At 42.0% G+C, this 13,945-nt stretch overlaps 1 protein-coding gene across 2 annotated transcripts in view; it reads left to right on the top strand.

Annotated features, from left to right (window-relative positions):
- Positions 1–12,225, top strand: part of pold4 (DNA polymerase delta 4, accessory subunit) — a 66,713-nt gene extending 54,488 nt beyond the window's left edge. For both annotated transcript variants that reach the window (XM_036131037.1, XM_036131036.1), the window contains exon 5: positions 11,932–12,225. In XM_036131037.1, coding sequence (XP_035986930.1) covers positions 11,932–11,956 — 25 coding nt within the window. In that variant the 3' untranslated portion in view covers positions 11,957–12,225. The remainder of the gene's footprint in view (positions 1–11,931) is intronic.
- Positions 12,226–13,945: the final 1,720 nt, after the last annotated feature.

Here is a 13,945-nt window from a genome sequence, read left to right as displayed (position 1 = left end):
CTCCAGATCCACAAAGCTCATGTAGACTGGTTGGGCAAACTCCCATGCCCCCTCCAGGATCCTGCTGAGGGTGTAGAGCTGATCCAGTGTTCCATGGCCAGGACGAAAACCACACTGCTCTTCCTGAATCTGAGATTCGACTATCTGATGGACCCTCCTTTCCAGAACCCCGGAATAGACCTTACCAGGGAGCCTTAAGAGTGTGATTCCTCTGTAATTGGAACACACCCTCTGGCCCCCCTTTTTAAATAGAGGGACCACCACCCCAGTCTGCCAATCCAGGGGAACTGCCCCCGATGTCCACTCAATGCTGCAGAACCACTTTAACCAACACAGCCCCACAACATCAAGAGCCTTAAGGTACTCAGGGCGAATCTTATCCACCCCCCGGGCCTTGACACTGAGGAGCTTTTTAACAACCTCGGCGACCTCAGCACCAGAGGTGGGAGAACCAGACCCAGAGTCCCCAGGCTCTGCTTCTGCAATGGAAGACGTGTTGGTGGGATTAAGGAGGTCTTCAAAGTATTCTGCCCACCGACGCACAACGTCCCGAGTCCAGGTCAGCAGCACACCACCCCCACTATAAACAGTATTGGTACTGCACTGCTTCCCCCTCCTGAGACGCTGGATAGTGGACCAGAATCGCTTCGAAGCCGCACGAAGTCTTTCTCCATGGCCTGTCCGAACTCTTCCCACGCCCGAGTTTTTGCCTCAGCGACCAGCCGAGCCGCCTGCCACTTTGACTGTCGGTACACATCAGCTGTTTTCAGAGTCCCACAGGCCAGTAAAGCCAGATAGGACTCCTTCTTCAGCTTGACGGCTTCCCTCACCGCTGGTGTCCACCAGCGTGTTCGAGGGTTGCCGCTGCGACATGCACCGACAATCTTGCGGCCACAGCTTCGACTAGCCGCCTCAACAATAGAGGCGCGGAACATGGTCCACTCAGACTCAATGTCCCCCGCCTCTCTCGGAACGTGTTCAAAGCTCTCCCGGAGGTGGGAGTTAAAGCTCCGTCTAACGGGGGACTCCGCCAGATGTTCCCAGCAAACCCTCACAATACGTTTGGGCCTGCCAGGTCTGACCGGCTTCCCCCCACCACCATCGGAGCCAGCTCACCACCAGGTAGTGGTCGGTGGAGAGCTCCGCCCCTCTCTTCACCCGAGTGTCCAAGACATGCGGCCGCAGGTCAGATGAAACGACGACAAAGTCGATCATTGAACTACGGCCTAAGGTGTCCTAATGCCAAGAGCACATATGAACACCCTTATGCTTGAACATGGTGTTTGTGATGGACAATCCATGACGAGCACAGAAGTCCAACAACAGAACACCATTTGAGTTCAGATCAGGTGGGCCATTCCTCCCAACCACGCCTCTCCAGGTCTCACTGTCATTGCCCACGTGAGCGTTGAAGTCCCCCAGAAGAACGAGGGAGACCCTAGCAGGGGCACTCTCTAGTACCTCCTCCAAGGACTCCAAAAAGGGTGGGTAATCCGAGCTGCTGTTTGGTGCATAAGCACAAACAACAGTCAGAGTCCGTCCCCCCACACATATGCGGAGGGAGGCCACTCTCTCGTTCACTGGGGTGAACCCCAACGTACAGGCACAGAGATGAGGGGCAACAAGTATGCCCACTCCAGCTCAGCGCCTCTCACCAGGGGCAACTCGAGAGTGGAAGAATGTCCAACCCCTTTCAAGGAGACTGGTTCCAGAGCCAGAGCAATGCGTCGAGGTGAGTCCGACTATCTCTAGTCGAAACCTCTCAACCTCGCGCACTAGCTCAGGCTCCTTCCCCACCAGAGAGGTGACATTCCACGTCCCAAGCGCCAGCTTCTGCAGCCGAGGCTCGGAATGCCAAGGTCCCCGCCCTCGACTGCCACCCGTTGTACAATGCACCCGATCCCTTTGGAGTCGGGTGCATTGTGGAGTTTTTTTAAAAAAAAAAAAAAAAACTCTTCATTACTTTCTGTAATGACCAGAAACAGAAGACCCAGAATTAAGCCAGACAAGATCAGATAGCATAAAAAAAACAGTTTATTGAGACGTAAACTGCTTCAGGTTGAGGATGAATCACCAGCGTCGGGGACAGGAACCACTGGAAGTGGAGACAACAGGTTAGTGACCAGAACAATGCTTTGAGGGATGTAACAGGCACTGAAACTTTGGTAACTAATCTTCTTACAATCCGGAAGCAAGCTGAGATGGTGAATGCTGGCTCCTGTTAGCAGGAAATGTCGCTGGTAAAGCCCAAATGTGATCCAGAGTCTGATCTGTGAAACTTTAATGATTTTACTCCTAGGAATGGCAGGAGCTTGGTCGAAAAACAGGAACAGGGTCAGGACCTTGATAATAAAGTCAGGCAGGATAATCATGGCGGATAACCAGAGTTCGAAGTCCAAGAGCAGATCCAGGGTCCGAGCCGGGTGATCAGAGATCCCGGGAAAATCCAAAACAGAATCCAGGGGCAGAGTCAGGGCACAGAAGCAGGTCAGAAATCCAGGTAAATTATTATTATTATATACATGCCCAACTGCTTCTATCCTAACAAATTCTCAATGCTCTCAACCTTTCAATCTTTATAGGGGAACCCGTCAGGGGAGCCCTTTAATCCCACTGCTCTGTGATCTGAATATAGAGAGTCTGGTAGTCGCATTTCACAGCTGCAAAGATATTTCAGAGATTTTGAGGAAAGGAATTACATAAAGTGTCTTTGTACACTTATGATCTTTTGCTTTTTATATCAATCCCTGACACCTCTGTACCTGTAATGCTATCCTTACTCAATTTGGCCGGGTTTAAATTTCCACAAGAAATGGAAAATAAATTTCCACAAGAGCAAACTTTTTCCTGTAAATGCAGAGGCACTTGCTTTAAAATAAACCAGGCTACCCTTTAAGGTTATGGAAAAACATTTTTGTCTACCTTGGCATTAGGCAAGGCAAGGCAAATTTATTTGTATAGCACATTTCAGTATAAAGACAATGCAAAGTGCTTTATATGATTAAAATATAGGAAAATAAAAACAGGATAAAAGCAAGTTGGCATAAAATGTAGAAACAAAATAAAACATGGGAAAATAGAAATTAAAAGCAACTAGAAAAATTTGCATTTCCTGCGAAAATGCACTGTGAATGCAGATAGCTGAATGATTAAGCAAAAGATGCAGAAGATCTTTGAAGAAGAGAAAAAATTGCTGAAAAGCATTGAAGAAGTTGAAAAAGTTGAAGTTGAAAAAGTCGAAGAATTTGAAAGAGTTGAAGAATTTGAACATGAAAGAACAATAGCTGAATGATTAGAAGAAGAAAAAACTGAGGGAAAGGCACCAAACATTTCCTAACTCATTCTAAACACTGAATCGTTTAACAAAGCAGAAGTAGAATTTCAAACTTTAATATAATGTAGCCATATGTGGGCCTGCATTTCTAGGGAGTATAAGGGGTTTCGCCCCCATTGAAAAGCATTGGATGTTTGACACCTAACTTGGAGATGCTTTACGTGACGAACTTATTGTAGAGCATTCTGTATAAAGGAGGTACAGACTCTGTAAAGCAGAAGTTTGTCCGAGCTTCCTAGAGCTACTTCCAATTAGCAACATGCTAACCATTAGCTGCTAACATGGTTGTGCTCAGGATCACCGGGTGATTGTACTCTGTCAGTTTGGTCCAAATCCTGTACTGGGAAGTGCCTCAAATAGGGGTGCCAAAACTTAATGTCGCCAAACGTGACCAAAGTTCATGGGTCAGATTGGCCTCCTTTAGCAACTCAGCCTCACCACATCTGGGCCCAGAACTCAATATTTGACCAAAATGGTCAGTAGCGCCATTTCCCACAGGTGGGTGGTGCTGTATTGGCCAATTGGGTCGTGTCTGGGCATCATGCCAGGTCCTGTTGGAAGCAAAGGCCCAATAGGAAAGCATGTGAAATCCAAAATAGGATAGAAAAATGACACATAGCTGAAAGTTACTTGAAAATTTTAAAATGTCAAGAGGAAGTGACTGTGCGAATTTCAGATTCCTACATTAATCACAGCAACTGCGGTGAGCGTTGAAAGTTGCTATTCTATCTCAATTGATCCTCTCCCTCTGGCCCTCAGAGTTCCGTCGTCATGGAAACTCACTCACACACCTGCAGCGGCCAGTCTACCGAAGTGCAGAGACTTTGCTCACAATAAGTCCCATTTGATTATAATGGAGAACTTTGCCCCGAACAACGCTTCATATCTCCTGATCCCTAAATGGTAGAGACGTATTTTTTTCTGCGTTTAGTTCGTAACGGATAGGGGAAGAAGAAAAACCTATCGTTTTTTGCTGGAAAAAGTTTAATAAAGGCGTAAAAAATTATGAACTAAAGGGGTTTTTTAAGGAATTTGCAAAATCCTCTAAAAACAGTCCCGAACAAATCGCTCTAGCTGAAAAAGTATAAGAGATATCAAAACAATTATTTCACTGTGAGTATCAGCAGGATTTTGAGGACTATGTTGCTCATTTTTATGTTTGTACAAAAATCGGTGTAGGCACAGCGACGATGTAAAAAAGTGGATCATTTGGGGTGATGGAGGTCCAAAGCGTCTTCAGGATTTTGCAAATTCGCTACTCCCGAACAAATTGTTCCTGCGGAAAAACCGTAACAGTTATCCACAAAATTCCTTTTTTGTGAGTGCCAGAAGGGTTGGGACATTCATATGTGAAAGTCTCATGCCTGTACATCAAACGGTTTAGGAGTAGCGACGATGCGAAAACGTGTGATGTTTTGGATTTTCAGACGTCATTTTTCAAAACCGCTCCATAGGAAATGAATGGGGGAGGTTTCGGGTTTGTGTCGCTCTGAGGTGATTTGTGAAAAATCTATAAATGCCACACCAATGAGGGTTACATTTCCTGAATCCAGACAAAAATTCCTACGTTTTGATGTATAATTTATGTGGATAGGTTGAAAATTGAGCGAGTGAGAAGAAGTTGTTCGGAGATGAAGAATTTGTTGAATTTCTAGAATGCGCACTCTATAACTGCCTCCTTGACGACCATAGCAACGCATGTTATTTGATGAATTTTTTGAAAAGCCAAAATTATTTTAAGGAGGTACTATATGAAAATGGTAAAAGATATGAAAAAGCTGAAATAGACCATAAAGCTGAAAGATATCACTACATTTTAAAAGTTGAATGGCGTTTCTAGCTGAAAGTAGGCTGAAGCAGTAAGCTGTCAAAAAGCAGCTGAAATGAGCGGAGTTTTTGTGAATTGCATTCATTTCCTATGGGAGAAAAAAAAGCTGAAAATTTGCAGAAAAAGCTGAATATTTTAAAAAGTTGAAAAGTTAAAAGTACAAAAAGATATAGCCATCGATTCCAGAAGAAGCTGAATAGTTTAAAAGTTGAATGGTTGAAATCGGAGAAAAATTGTAGGAGGAGAAGCGAATCAAACTTTAAACAGTAAAAACGCAAAAGAGGATCTCAATAACTGTGAATGCCTACTGCATTCACAGTAATAAAGAGAAACAGGATCTCAAGAACTGTGAATGCCTACTGCATTCACAGTAAATATTAAAAACAATTGGACTACAAAGTTGAACTAATGATGAATTTAAACTTAAAACTTCAGTCACTGTTCTGTATTTGTGAATCCTATTTTGTTTTCTTTAAGGATTGAAGGTTTTTAATCTTGATTTAAAAGAACTCAGGCATTCAGCACTTTTACAGTTTTCTGGAAGTTTGTTCCAGATAAGTTAAGCATAGGAACTAAATGCTGCTTCTCCGTGTTTGGTTCTGGTTCTAGGTATGCAGAGAAGGCTGGAGCCAGACAACCTGAGTGGTCTGCAGGGTTGATACACTGATAACAAGTCTGTGATGTATTTAGGAGCTAAGCCATTTAGGGATTTATAGACTAACAGGAGGATTTTCCCAGTGGAAGTCTATTCTCTGAAATACAGAGAGCCAGTGTAAGGACTTTAGAACCGGGTGATGTGCTCTACTTTCTTAGTCTTAGTGAGGACGTAGGCAGCAGCGTTCTGGATCAGCTGCAGCTGTCTGATCCACTTTTTAGGCAGACCTGTGAAAACACTGTTGCAGTAATCAATCCGACTAAACATAAATACATGGATTAGTTTTTCCAGATCCTGTTGAGACATTAGTCCTTTAATCCTGGAAATGTTCTTCAGGTGATAGAGAGCCAACCTTGTAATTGTCTCTAGATGCTTTTGGAGGTTCAGGTCTGAGACCATCACTACACACACATCCATGCATTGATTTCTTCTAAGCATTTACTCAGTGCTTGAACTGGTTCATAGTCACCTGGTGACATGGTGATGTAGAGCTGTGTGTTGTCTGGGTAGTTATGGTAGCTGATGTTGTTTTTATGATCTGAGCTAGAGGGAGCATGTAGCTATTGAAGAGGATGGGACCCAGGATGGACCCTTGGGAAACCCCACATGTGATTGTTGTCATCTCTGATGTAAAGTTACCTACTGACACAAAAAAGTTCCAGTCTTTTAAGTAGGATTTAAACCAGTCGAGTGCTGTACCAGAAAGGCTGACACAGTTTTCCAGGCGTTCTAACAGAATGGAGTAATCAACAGTATGAGAGTATGAGTCAAATGTAGCACTAAGGTCCAACAATACCAGCACTGTGGTTCTTCCACAGTCTGTATTTATATGGATGTCATTAAACACCTTGATAAGGGCGGTCTCTGTACTGTGGTGAGCACGGAAACCTGACTGCACTGCAAAAACGGAACTAAAAATTAGTAATATTTTCTTTAAATGAGTGTATCTGTCCTAGATTTGAGCAGGTTAATAAGATGATCTGCCAATGGAATAAGACTTTTGCTCTTAAAATAGGAACAACTCATCTCCATCATCTTATTTCAAGTGCAGGATGTCTAATTATCTTATTTTAGGAGTCAGAATACTCATACCATTGGCAGATAATATTATTTACCTGCTCAAATCTAGGACAAAAACACAAATTTTAAGAACATTTTACTTATTTTTAGATCCGTTTTTGCAGTGTGGAACACATCAAAGCGGCTGGTCATTGCTAAGAAGGTGTTTAATTGTTGAAATACAGCTTATTCAATAATCTTACTGGTAAAATGGAGGTTTGAGATGGGCCTGTAGTTCTGGAGTAGTAGTTTGTCCAAATTGTTCTTTTTCAGCAGTGGTTTGATAATTGCTGTTTTAAGGGACTGGGGGAAAACACCTAACAGAAGGGACGTGTTTATTATCTGAGTCAAATCAGATGCTATGACAGGCAGAACTTTCTTAAAGAAAGCTGTGGGTAGAACATCAAGGCAGCAGGAGGAGGAACTTAGCTGCTGAATGATCTCCTGTAAGCTTTTGTAGTTTATTTGGCTAAATTGGGACATTTTGTCAAGATAAGATCTAGTTGGATACAGTTTTGGTTCTGGAGTTGATATGGATGTACAAACTGATCCTCTAATCTTTAGGATTTTCTCAGTAATGAAGTTAGCCAATTCATTACAGGCTTTGGTTTAACATGTTGAGTTAAACCAAAGTTTCTAAGTGTGTCACACAGTTCTTTTACACTTCTGTCTTCAGGGTTGTCAACATGAAAGTTGAAGTCTCCCACAATAATTTAACAGTCATAATCAACGCATATCACAGATAGGAAATCTCTAAGATCATTAAAAATGTGTGATGTGGACTTACGAGGCCTGTAAACATTCAGAAACATAGTTTGTACCGGGCTCTTTACCTGGAGATCCAAATGTTCAAAAGAGTCATATTTTCCCAAAAGCACATTTTTACACTTTAGTGAATCATTAAACAATGTTGCCACTCCTCCACCTTTCCTTTGCTGTCTGCTCTCACAAAGAAATTTGTAGTTTGGAGGAGTCGACTCCATCAGAATAGCTGCTTCATTAAATTCATGTAACCATGTTTCTGTTAGAAACATAACACCAAATTATTGTCAGTGATTAAGTCATTCATTAAAAGGGATTTTCCTGACACAGATCTAATGTTTAATAAAACCAGTTTATATGACTTAGTGGTTGATATCGTCTCTGTGGCAGGTTGCATCTGACAGTTTATGACTTTTAAGTATGATTGTGTATTACTGTTTGTTATTCTTTTGTTTTCCTTATTTCTGCCATGTATCATCACAGATATTCCATAATCTCTGACAGAAGGCCCAAGCTGATGCTGGAAACTGTCATGTCTGAAAAGGTTGCTGCTAGAGTCTGGTGTGTATCACAGAGAAGTTATCTGAAGGTCCTGAGCACAGGCATGTTCGGTGATACGTTGAGGGGGAGGATCTGGGGCTCTTCAGCCTTTGGAAGGTTCTGGTTTAGTCAAAGAGCTGGGGTTGTCAGAATGGCTATGTGGAGAGGATGTCGACTGTAGGCCAATCTTAAAAACTTTGTTCATGTTTCCAGAAAAGGAACATCTGGGCTTTGTGGAGAAAAAGGGTAGGTGGATGCAGTCTGGACCAGCTGTTGTTTCACTTTTTTTGGGACACTTCTCTGTAGTATCGGCCAGTTTTCTTTGTCTAGGTGTGGGGTTTGTGATCTTTTGGCCTTGCACCCAGAGTAGTCCAGGGATTCTCATTTTCCTCAGGGAACTGTTTGTTCGCTGAGTTGTTGGGCTGGTGGTCACCGTTTGGAATCACAGGCAGTGTTGTTTCATTTCCATACGCAGCGTTTACATCATAATTCACTTTGAGTCGGCGGATTTTCAGCTCCATAGCAGCTATTTTCTGTAGAAGTGTGTCAAAGTCGTCTGTGCTAAAAGGCAGGCATCTTTGGAATCGGGTGGTTCTTCTCCATATCTACTTCATGAATTCTTTCCATAACAGTGTTTTTGCTGAGAACTGACTCCTCTGGGGTGTGAAGAGGCATCTTGTGTGGATTATCTGAAAATTAAAATAGTCCACACGGGGAAAAAGATAAACAAAAGAGAGAAAAAAAGAGAGAAATAAAAAAATAAATAAATCTAAATAAATCAAACTTTCTGTAGTTTTGTCTAAGAGATAAAAAAGGAGATAAAAAGTGAAAGGCAGGAAAATGCGAGCAAGCAGTGAGCAGAGAAAAATGCGTCCGAGCGAACGGAGAGGCAGAGGCAAAAATAAGTTACAGTTATAAGTGTCTCTTTAAAGAAAACTTTTACACTCTAGCAAACCATGCGAAAGAGAGCTTGATGCACTGGTCCCCCCTATCTACATCTCTTGTTCGCTGGATCAACGCTGGATCAACTCCAGCTGTCAATGGGCCTCTTGCCCATTGACAGCTGGAGATAGGCACCAGCACCCCTCGCGACCCAAACAGGGATAAGCGTGTAGGAAAACGGATGGAGGGATGGATGGATGGATACTATTGGGCTGCTAATATACATTGTATTACTTTCTGGTTACACTTTTTCGATCAAGCTGACAGTTCAAATGGATGAGGATGGAGTTGAAATATTCGCATTCTGGCGCTGCTTGGATCCCCGCTGCCTTTCCCCCGGGTAAATGGACTGATAGTCCAACGGTTTGGCATACAATTAGAGTGTGGGCTCAGTTCAGGAAGCATTTCGGTTTCCATGATTTCGCTCTCATTAGTCCTATTCTGTCTAATCTTTTCTTTCATTATCTGACTGCATTCCAAGAGTGACACATGAGGGGCATAAAGAAATTTAAAGATCTTTTTATTGATAACAGCATTAACACAATTGTCTGAAAAGTTTAGTCTACCAAACACAATTTTTTTCAGATACCTGCAGACAAGACATTTTCTCCATTCTCAGATGGCTAGTTTCCCTGAGGCAACAGCGGCGACCACCGCCAATATGTTACTTGTTCTGCATCCATCACGCAAGGGGTTAATATCAGTCATTTAACAAACTAATGGCCATAAAACAGGCTCCTGTGGATAAAATTAGAACTGCTTGGGACCAGGATTTAAAAATCCAACTATCAAACAATGTATGGGATACCATTCTCAGGCTGGTAATTTCAGCATCTCTCTATGCGCGTCACTGCCTGTTACAATTTCAGGTTGTGTACAGGGCTTATGTATCTAAAGCCAGATTATCTCATATGTACTCAAACATTGATCCTTTATGTGATAAATGTAAGAGATGTGAGACCTCACTTATCCACATGTTTTGTACTTGCCAAGCCTGGAAAGACTTCCAAGCCTTGTCCCTTATTCTTAATCTTGAGCTAGAACCCAACTCACTGGTTGCCCTCTTCGTCACCACTGGTGAAGATAATGTACGTCTCACTCCAACCAAGGGCCGCACACAGTTTTTTTCCCCCGCTTTTGGCTAGGTGTGCAATACTATTAAGGAGGAGGGATATTGTCCCACACACACATTCAGTGGTTAAGGGACATCATGTCCTGTTTGGACCTCGTAAAGACCATTTATTCAGTTTGTGACTGAAGAAAGAAGCTCCAGAGGGTGTAGAGACCTTTTTCTGAAATACTTTACTCTTTTTTTTTCTTTTTTTGGGGGGAGGGGGGGGGGTATGATTATCTCCTCTCCTGTGCTGCACAACTCCTATACCACGCTGGTATGTTTAACCACATAATGTTTTCAATTGTTGGACTAAAAAAAATTGCTAACAGCTGAGTATAAAGTCCAGTCCGTTTTCATTTCCTGAGGAAGAGGAGCCGTTGTTGGGCCTTCTTCACCAGGTTGAATGAGTTCACAGTCCAGGAGAGATGAGTCAGAGGAGCTGCGAATGCCCAGGAACTTTATACTGCCAAATGTTCCACCACCTCTCCTATATGTGCAGATAGGAACATGTTCAGTCTTCCTAGACCTCATACTACAGGGGTCTTCATTTCCAGTCCTCCATGTCTGGTGTCCTAGAACTTGCCTTTATTCTGTAAACTTTAGAGCTTAATGGGTATAATTTTTCCTCACACTTGACAAGTACGACGAGGATGATTTTTTGAAACAGTACCGCAGACTTTTGATCACAACTAAATTATATTTATAGGTTATTGGATGTACTCGCTGAGCAGGTCTCCAGGAAAGCAGCTGTTCTGTGCACACACACACAGACATACACAAAACAGACTAAGTGGTTTGATCAGGCAGTGTACTCAGACAAAACTTTGTGTGAGTAAAATGAAAAAGCCTCGCTAAATCTGGGGATCTGAATTAAATACACGTGCCTGTCTGCAACTAGAAAGCTGAAGTGTCTTTTATCTTTTCTTTTTTTCCTGTGGTTCATGGTTTGTAAATAGTGAAATAGTTCACAGTCCACCAACTTAGGTTTACATAAAAGTCAGTCACAGTGGCCTCCATAATCCTGAAATTGAAGAAGTTTGGGGCCATCAGAACTCTTCCTAGAGTTCTGATGGTTTAGAGTCCTAGCCAAACCGTATGCAGATATTCCCCACAAACTTTGTAAATGCTTTATATTCACTTTTCAGCCACAACAGATCCAGTCTGCGGGAAATCACAGACAGTCTGGTCGAATAAACACTGCAGCAACAGGGGTTTCTCCCCGCAGTCTCTGCAGCGAGACAAGCCTGTCAGCGGGTCTCTGCTGTCCCGAGAAGTCCGAGCAGAAATTAAAATGATCTGATAAGCTTGATGAACTGAATGCACAGATTAAGTTTGGAGGTGTACGTTCTCGCCTAAAAATAACTTACAAATAAATTAAGGGTATAAAATCAATAGGTTTGTAAACTAGTCATCTCCACACTGTTCCTTATAATTTGTGGCAGACTGTTGAGGCTTGCAGCACACAACCCTGCCCATTGAGCAAGGCCTCAGGCTTTTTAAAAAGTCCTACACCAAAAGCAGGGTCTGTTTTCCATGAAAGTAAAGCTTGGTGAAAGTGCAAACACTAGGTGGGCTTTTGAAAGCCCCAGGCTTTTGAAAAGTCTGTTGCTTTAGAGGTTTAATGGAAAAGGGCCTCATGTTGCCCATATCAACATGCCACAGCTCACATTGCATCCCTGTGTCATTCTATCTTTCAGTCTGTGGAGTGACTATCCTTTCTGAGGACAACATCATAAGGAGGAAGAAGATCCAAACCTTTGTGTCAAGAGTGTTGATACACTGTTTTGTTTGTTTGTTTGTTTGTTTGTTTGTTTACCATGTTTGACATTTCTCTTATTCTCTTTATTGGTGTTATTTTTAAATTAAAAGATAACCAGATATCTTGCCTTGTCTTTTACACGATAAAAACTGGTGGAATTTTCTACTGTATCACAAACTATGATACAAGAATTGAGTCTTTTTTATCATTATTAAAGCATGATGAAATAACATATCAGTTATATATTTGTTATTCTCCACTGGTATCTTCACATTGGCATACATTATCAAGACATCATTTCGTCACGCAAACATTCTCTAAAGGTTATTTTCTAGCTAAAGTTCTCTAGCTAAAACATCTTCCCCAGTCTCATTCAACAGTACAGTTACTGTTTCATTTTATTTCTGTGAGATAATAGATTAGTTTGTTTTTATTTTGTGTTGTGTAGAGCAGTTCTGATCTTGATAAATTATTTTACTGCACATACTGCAGTTTAGAATGTGCAAACCTGAAGTATTGGTTGACATCTTGTCTTAAAGTGAACAAAAATGTGGGTTAATTTTTCAATCATACTTTCTCTGTCAGTCATACATTTATAAACATCACAGTTCAAAACTAAATATTTAGTTTGCAAACTAAATACTTAGCTTGCAAATTAAATATGTTGTTGGTTGGCTAAATATTTTGCTAAAATTTAATATTTAGGTATGCGCTAAATATTTAGTTCCAAACTAAATACTTGTTTTCCAAGCTTAACATTTATTTCCAAAAACCAGGCACCAGGTTTCACAAATTGAAATTGAAACAATGACCTTGCCAGGCTGCCACAGGTCCTGATTATATATTGTTTCTATTATTTCAAATATGTTCGCAGGTACAAAACCTGAGTGAAGTTGGCCCCCCCACCCTCTTCAAATCAGACAAAATTGGTGTCAAACGTTTGTGCTACGTTTGTGCTGGTTTGTGCAGCAAAATTTTTTGTTTGTGCCGCTATCATTTTAAAGATATAAACAAATGTTTCTAGAGGTCATCAAAGGTCAACCAGCCCCCCCCCCCCCACCTTCTTCAAATCAGACGAAATGGGTGTCAATTAATTCGACTCCATTTGTGCTGGTTTGTGCAGCAAAGATTTTCGTTTGTGCTGCTTTGGCTTTGAAGTTATTAATAAAAAGGTGAAGGTTAAAAGGTCAACCAGCCCCCCCTCCTTTTTCAAATCAGACGAAATTGGTGTCAAACGTTCGTGCTACGTTTGTGCAGCAAAAAAAATTTTTTTTGCCGGTATCATTTTAAAGATATAAACAAATGTTTCTAGAGGTCAAAAGGTCAACCAGCCCCCCACTTTCTTCAAATCAGACAAAATTGTTGTCAAACGTTTGTGCTACGTTTGTGCTGGTTTGTGCAACAAAAATTTCATTTGTGCCGCTATAATTTTAAAGATATTAACAAATGTTTCTAGAGGTCATTCAAGGTCAACCCGACCCCCCACCTTCTTCAAATCAGACAAAATGGGTGTCAATGGCGTACCGCGCACGTGACGTCACCATCTCAAGAGCAACGGCCCTTGCCGCTTTGGTAGGACAAACAGGTAGAGAGTGCCCGTAGCCACCAGCCATTACACGCGCAACAGAAACAGCGATATGACCGACTTTGCAGCCGTTAAACTTTCGCAAGACGATGTCCCATATTATGGTTTACTGGTCGAACTGTCGAAGAACACACCAACCTTCAGCTCAAACGATGGCTTGAGTGTCGAGGGCTTAAAAAGACCGGAAAACAGGCCAAGTTGATCGAACGGTAAGTCGTTGTTTTTCCCTGCTCGGCATTCATGGCGTTGTCGGCCATTTTTTTTCTGTTTGTAATCACCATCCAGGAATGGGTATATGTTGCCAATAGGTAGCTACAAAACAACTGTTTACATCTCAGTTGCCATGATAGCCTATATGCTATCATGG

Source organism: Fundulus heteroclitus, unplaced genomic scaffold (assembly GCF_011125445.2).
Source record: "Fundulus heteroclitus isolate FHET01 unplaced genomic scaffold, MU-UCD_Fhet_4.1 scaffold_407, whole genome shotgun sequence".
Taxonomy (NCBI): domain Eukaryota; kingdom Metazoa; phylum Chordata; class Actinopteri; order Cyprinodontiformes; family Fundulidae; genus Fundulus; species Fundulus heteroclitus.
The sequence above is the reverse complement of the archived record's forward strand: the minus strand, read 5'-3'. Positions and strand labels throughout refer to the sequence as shown.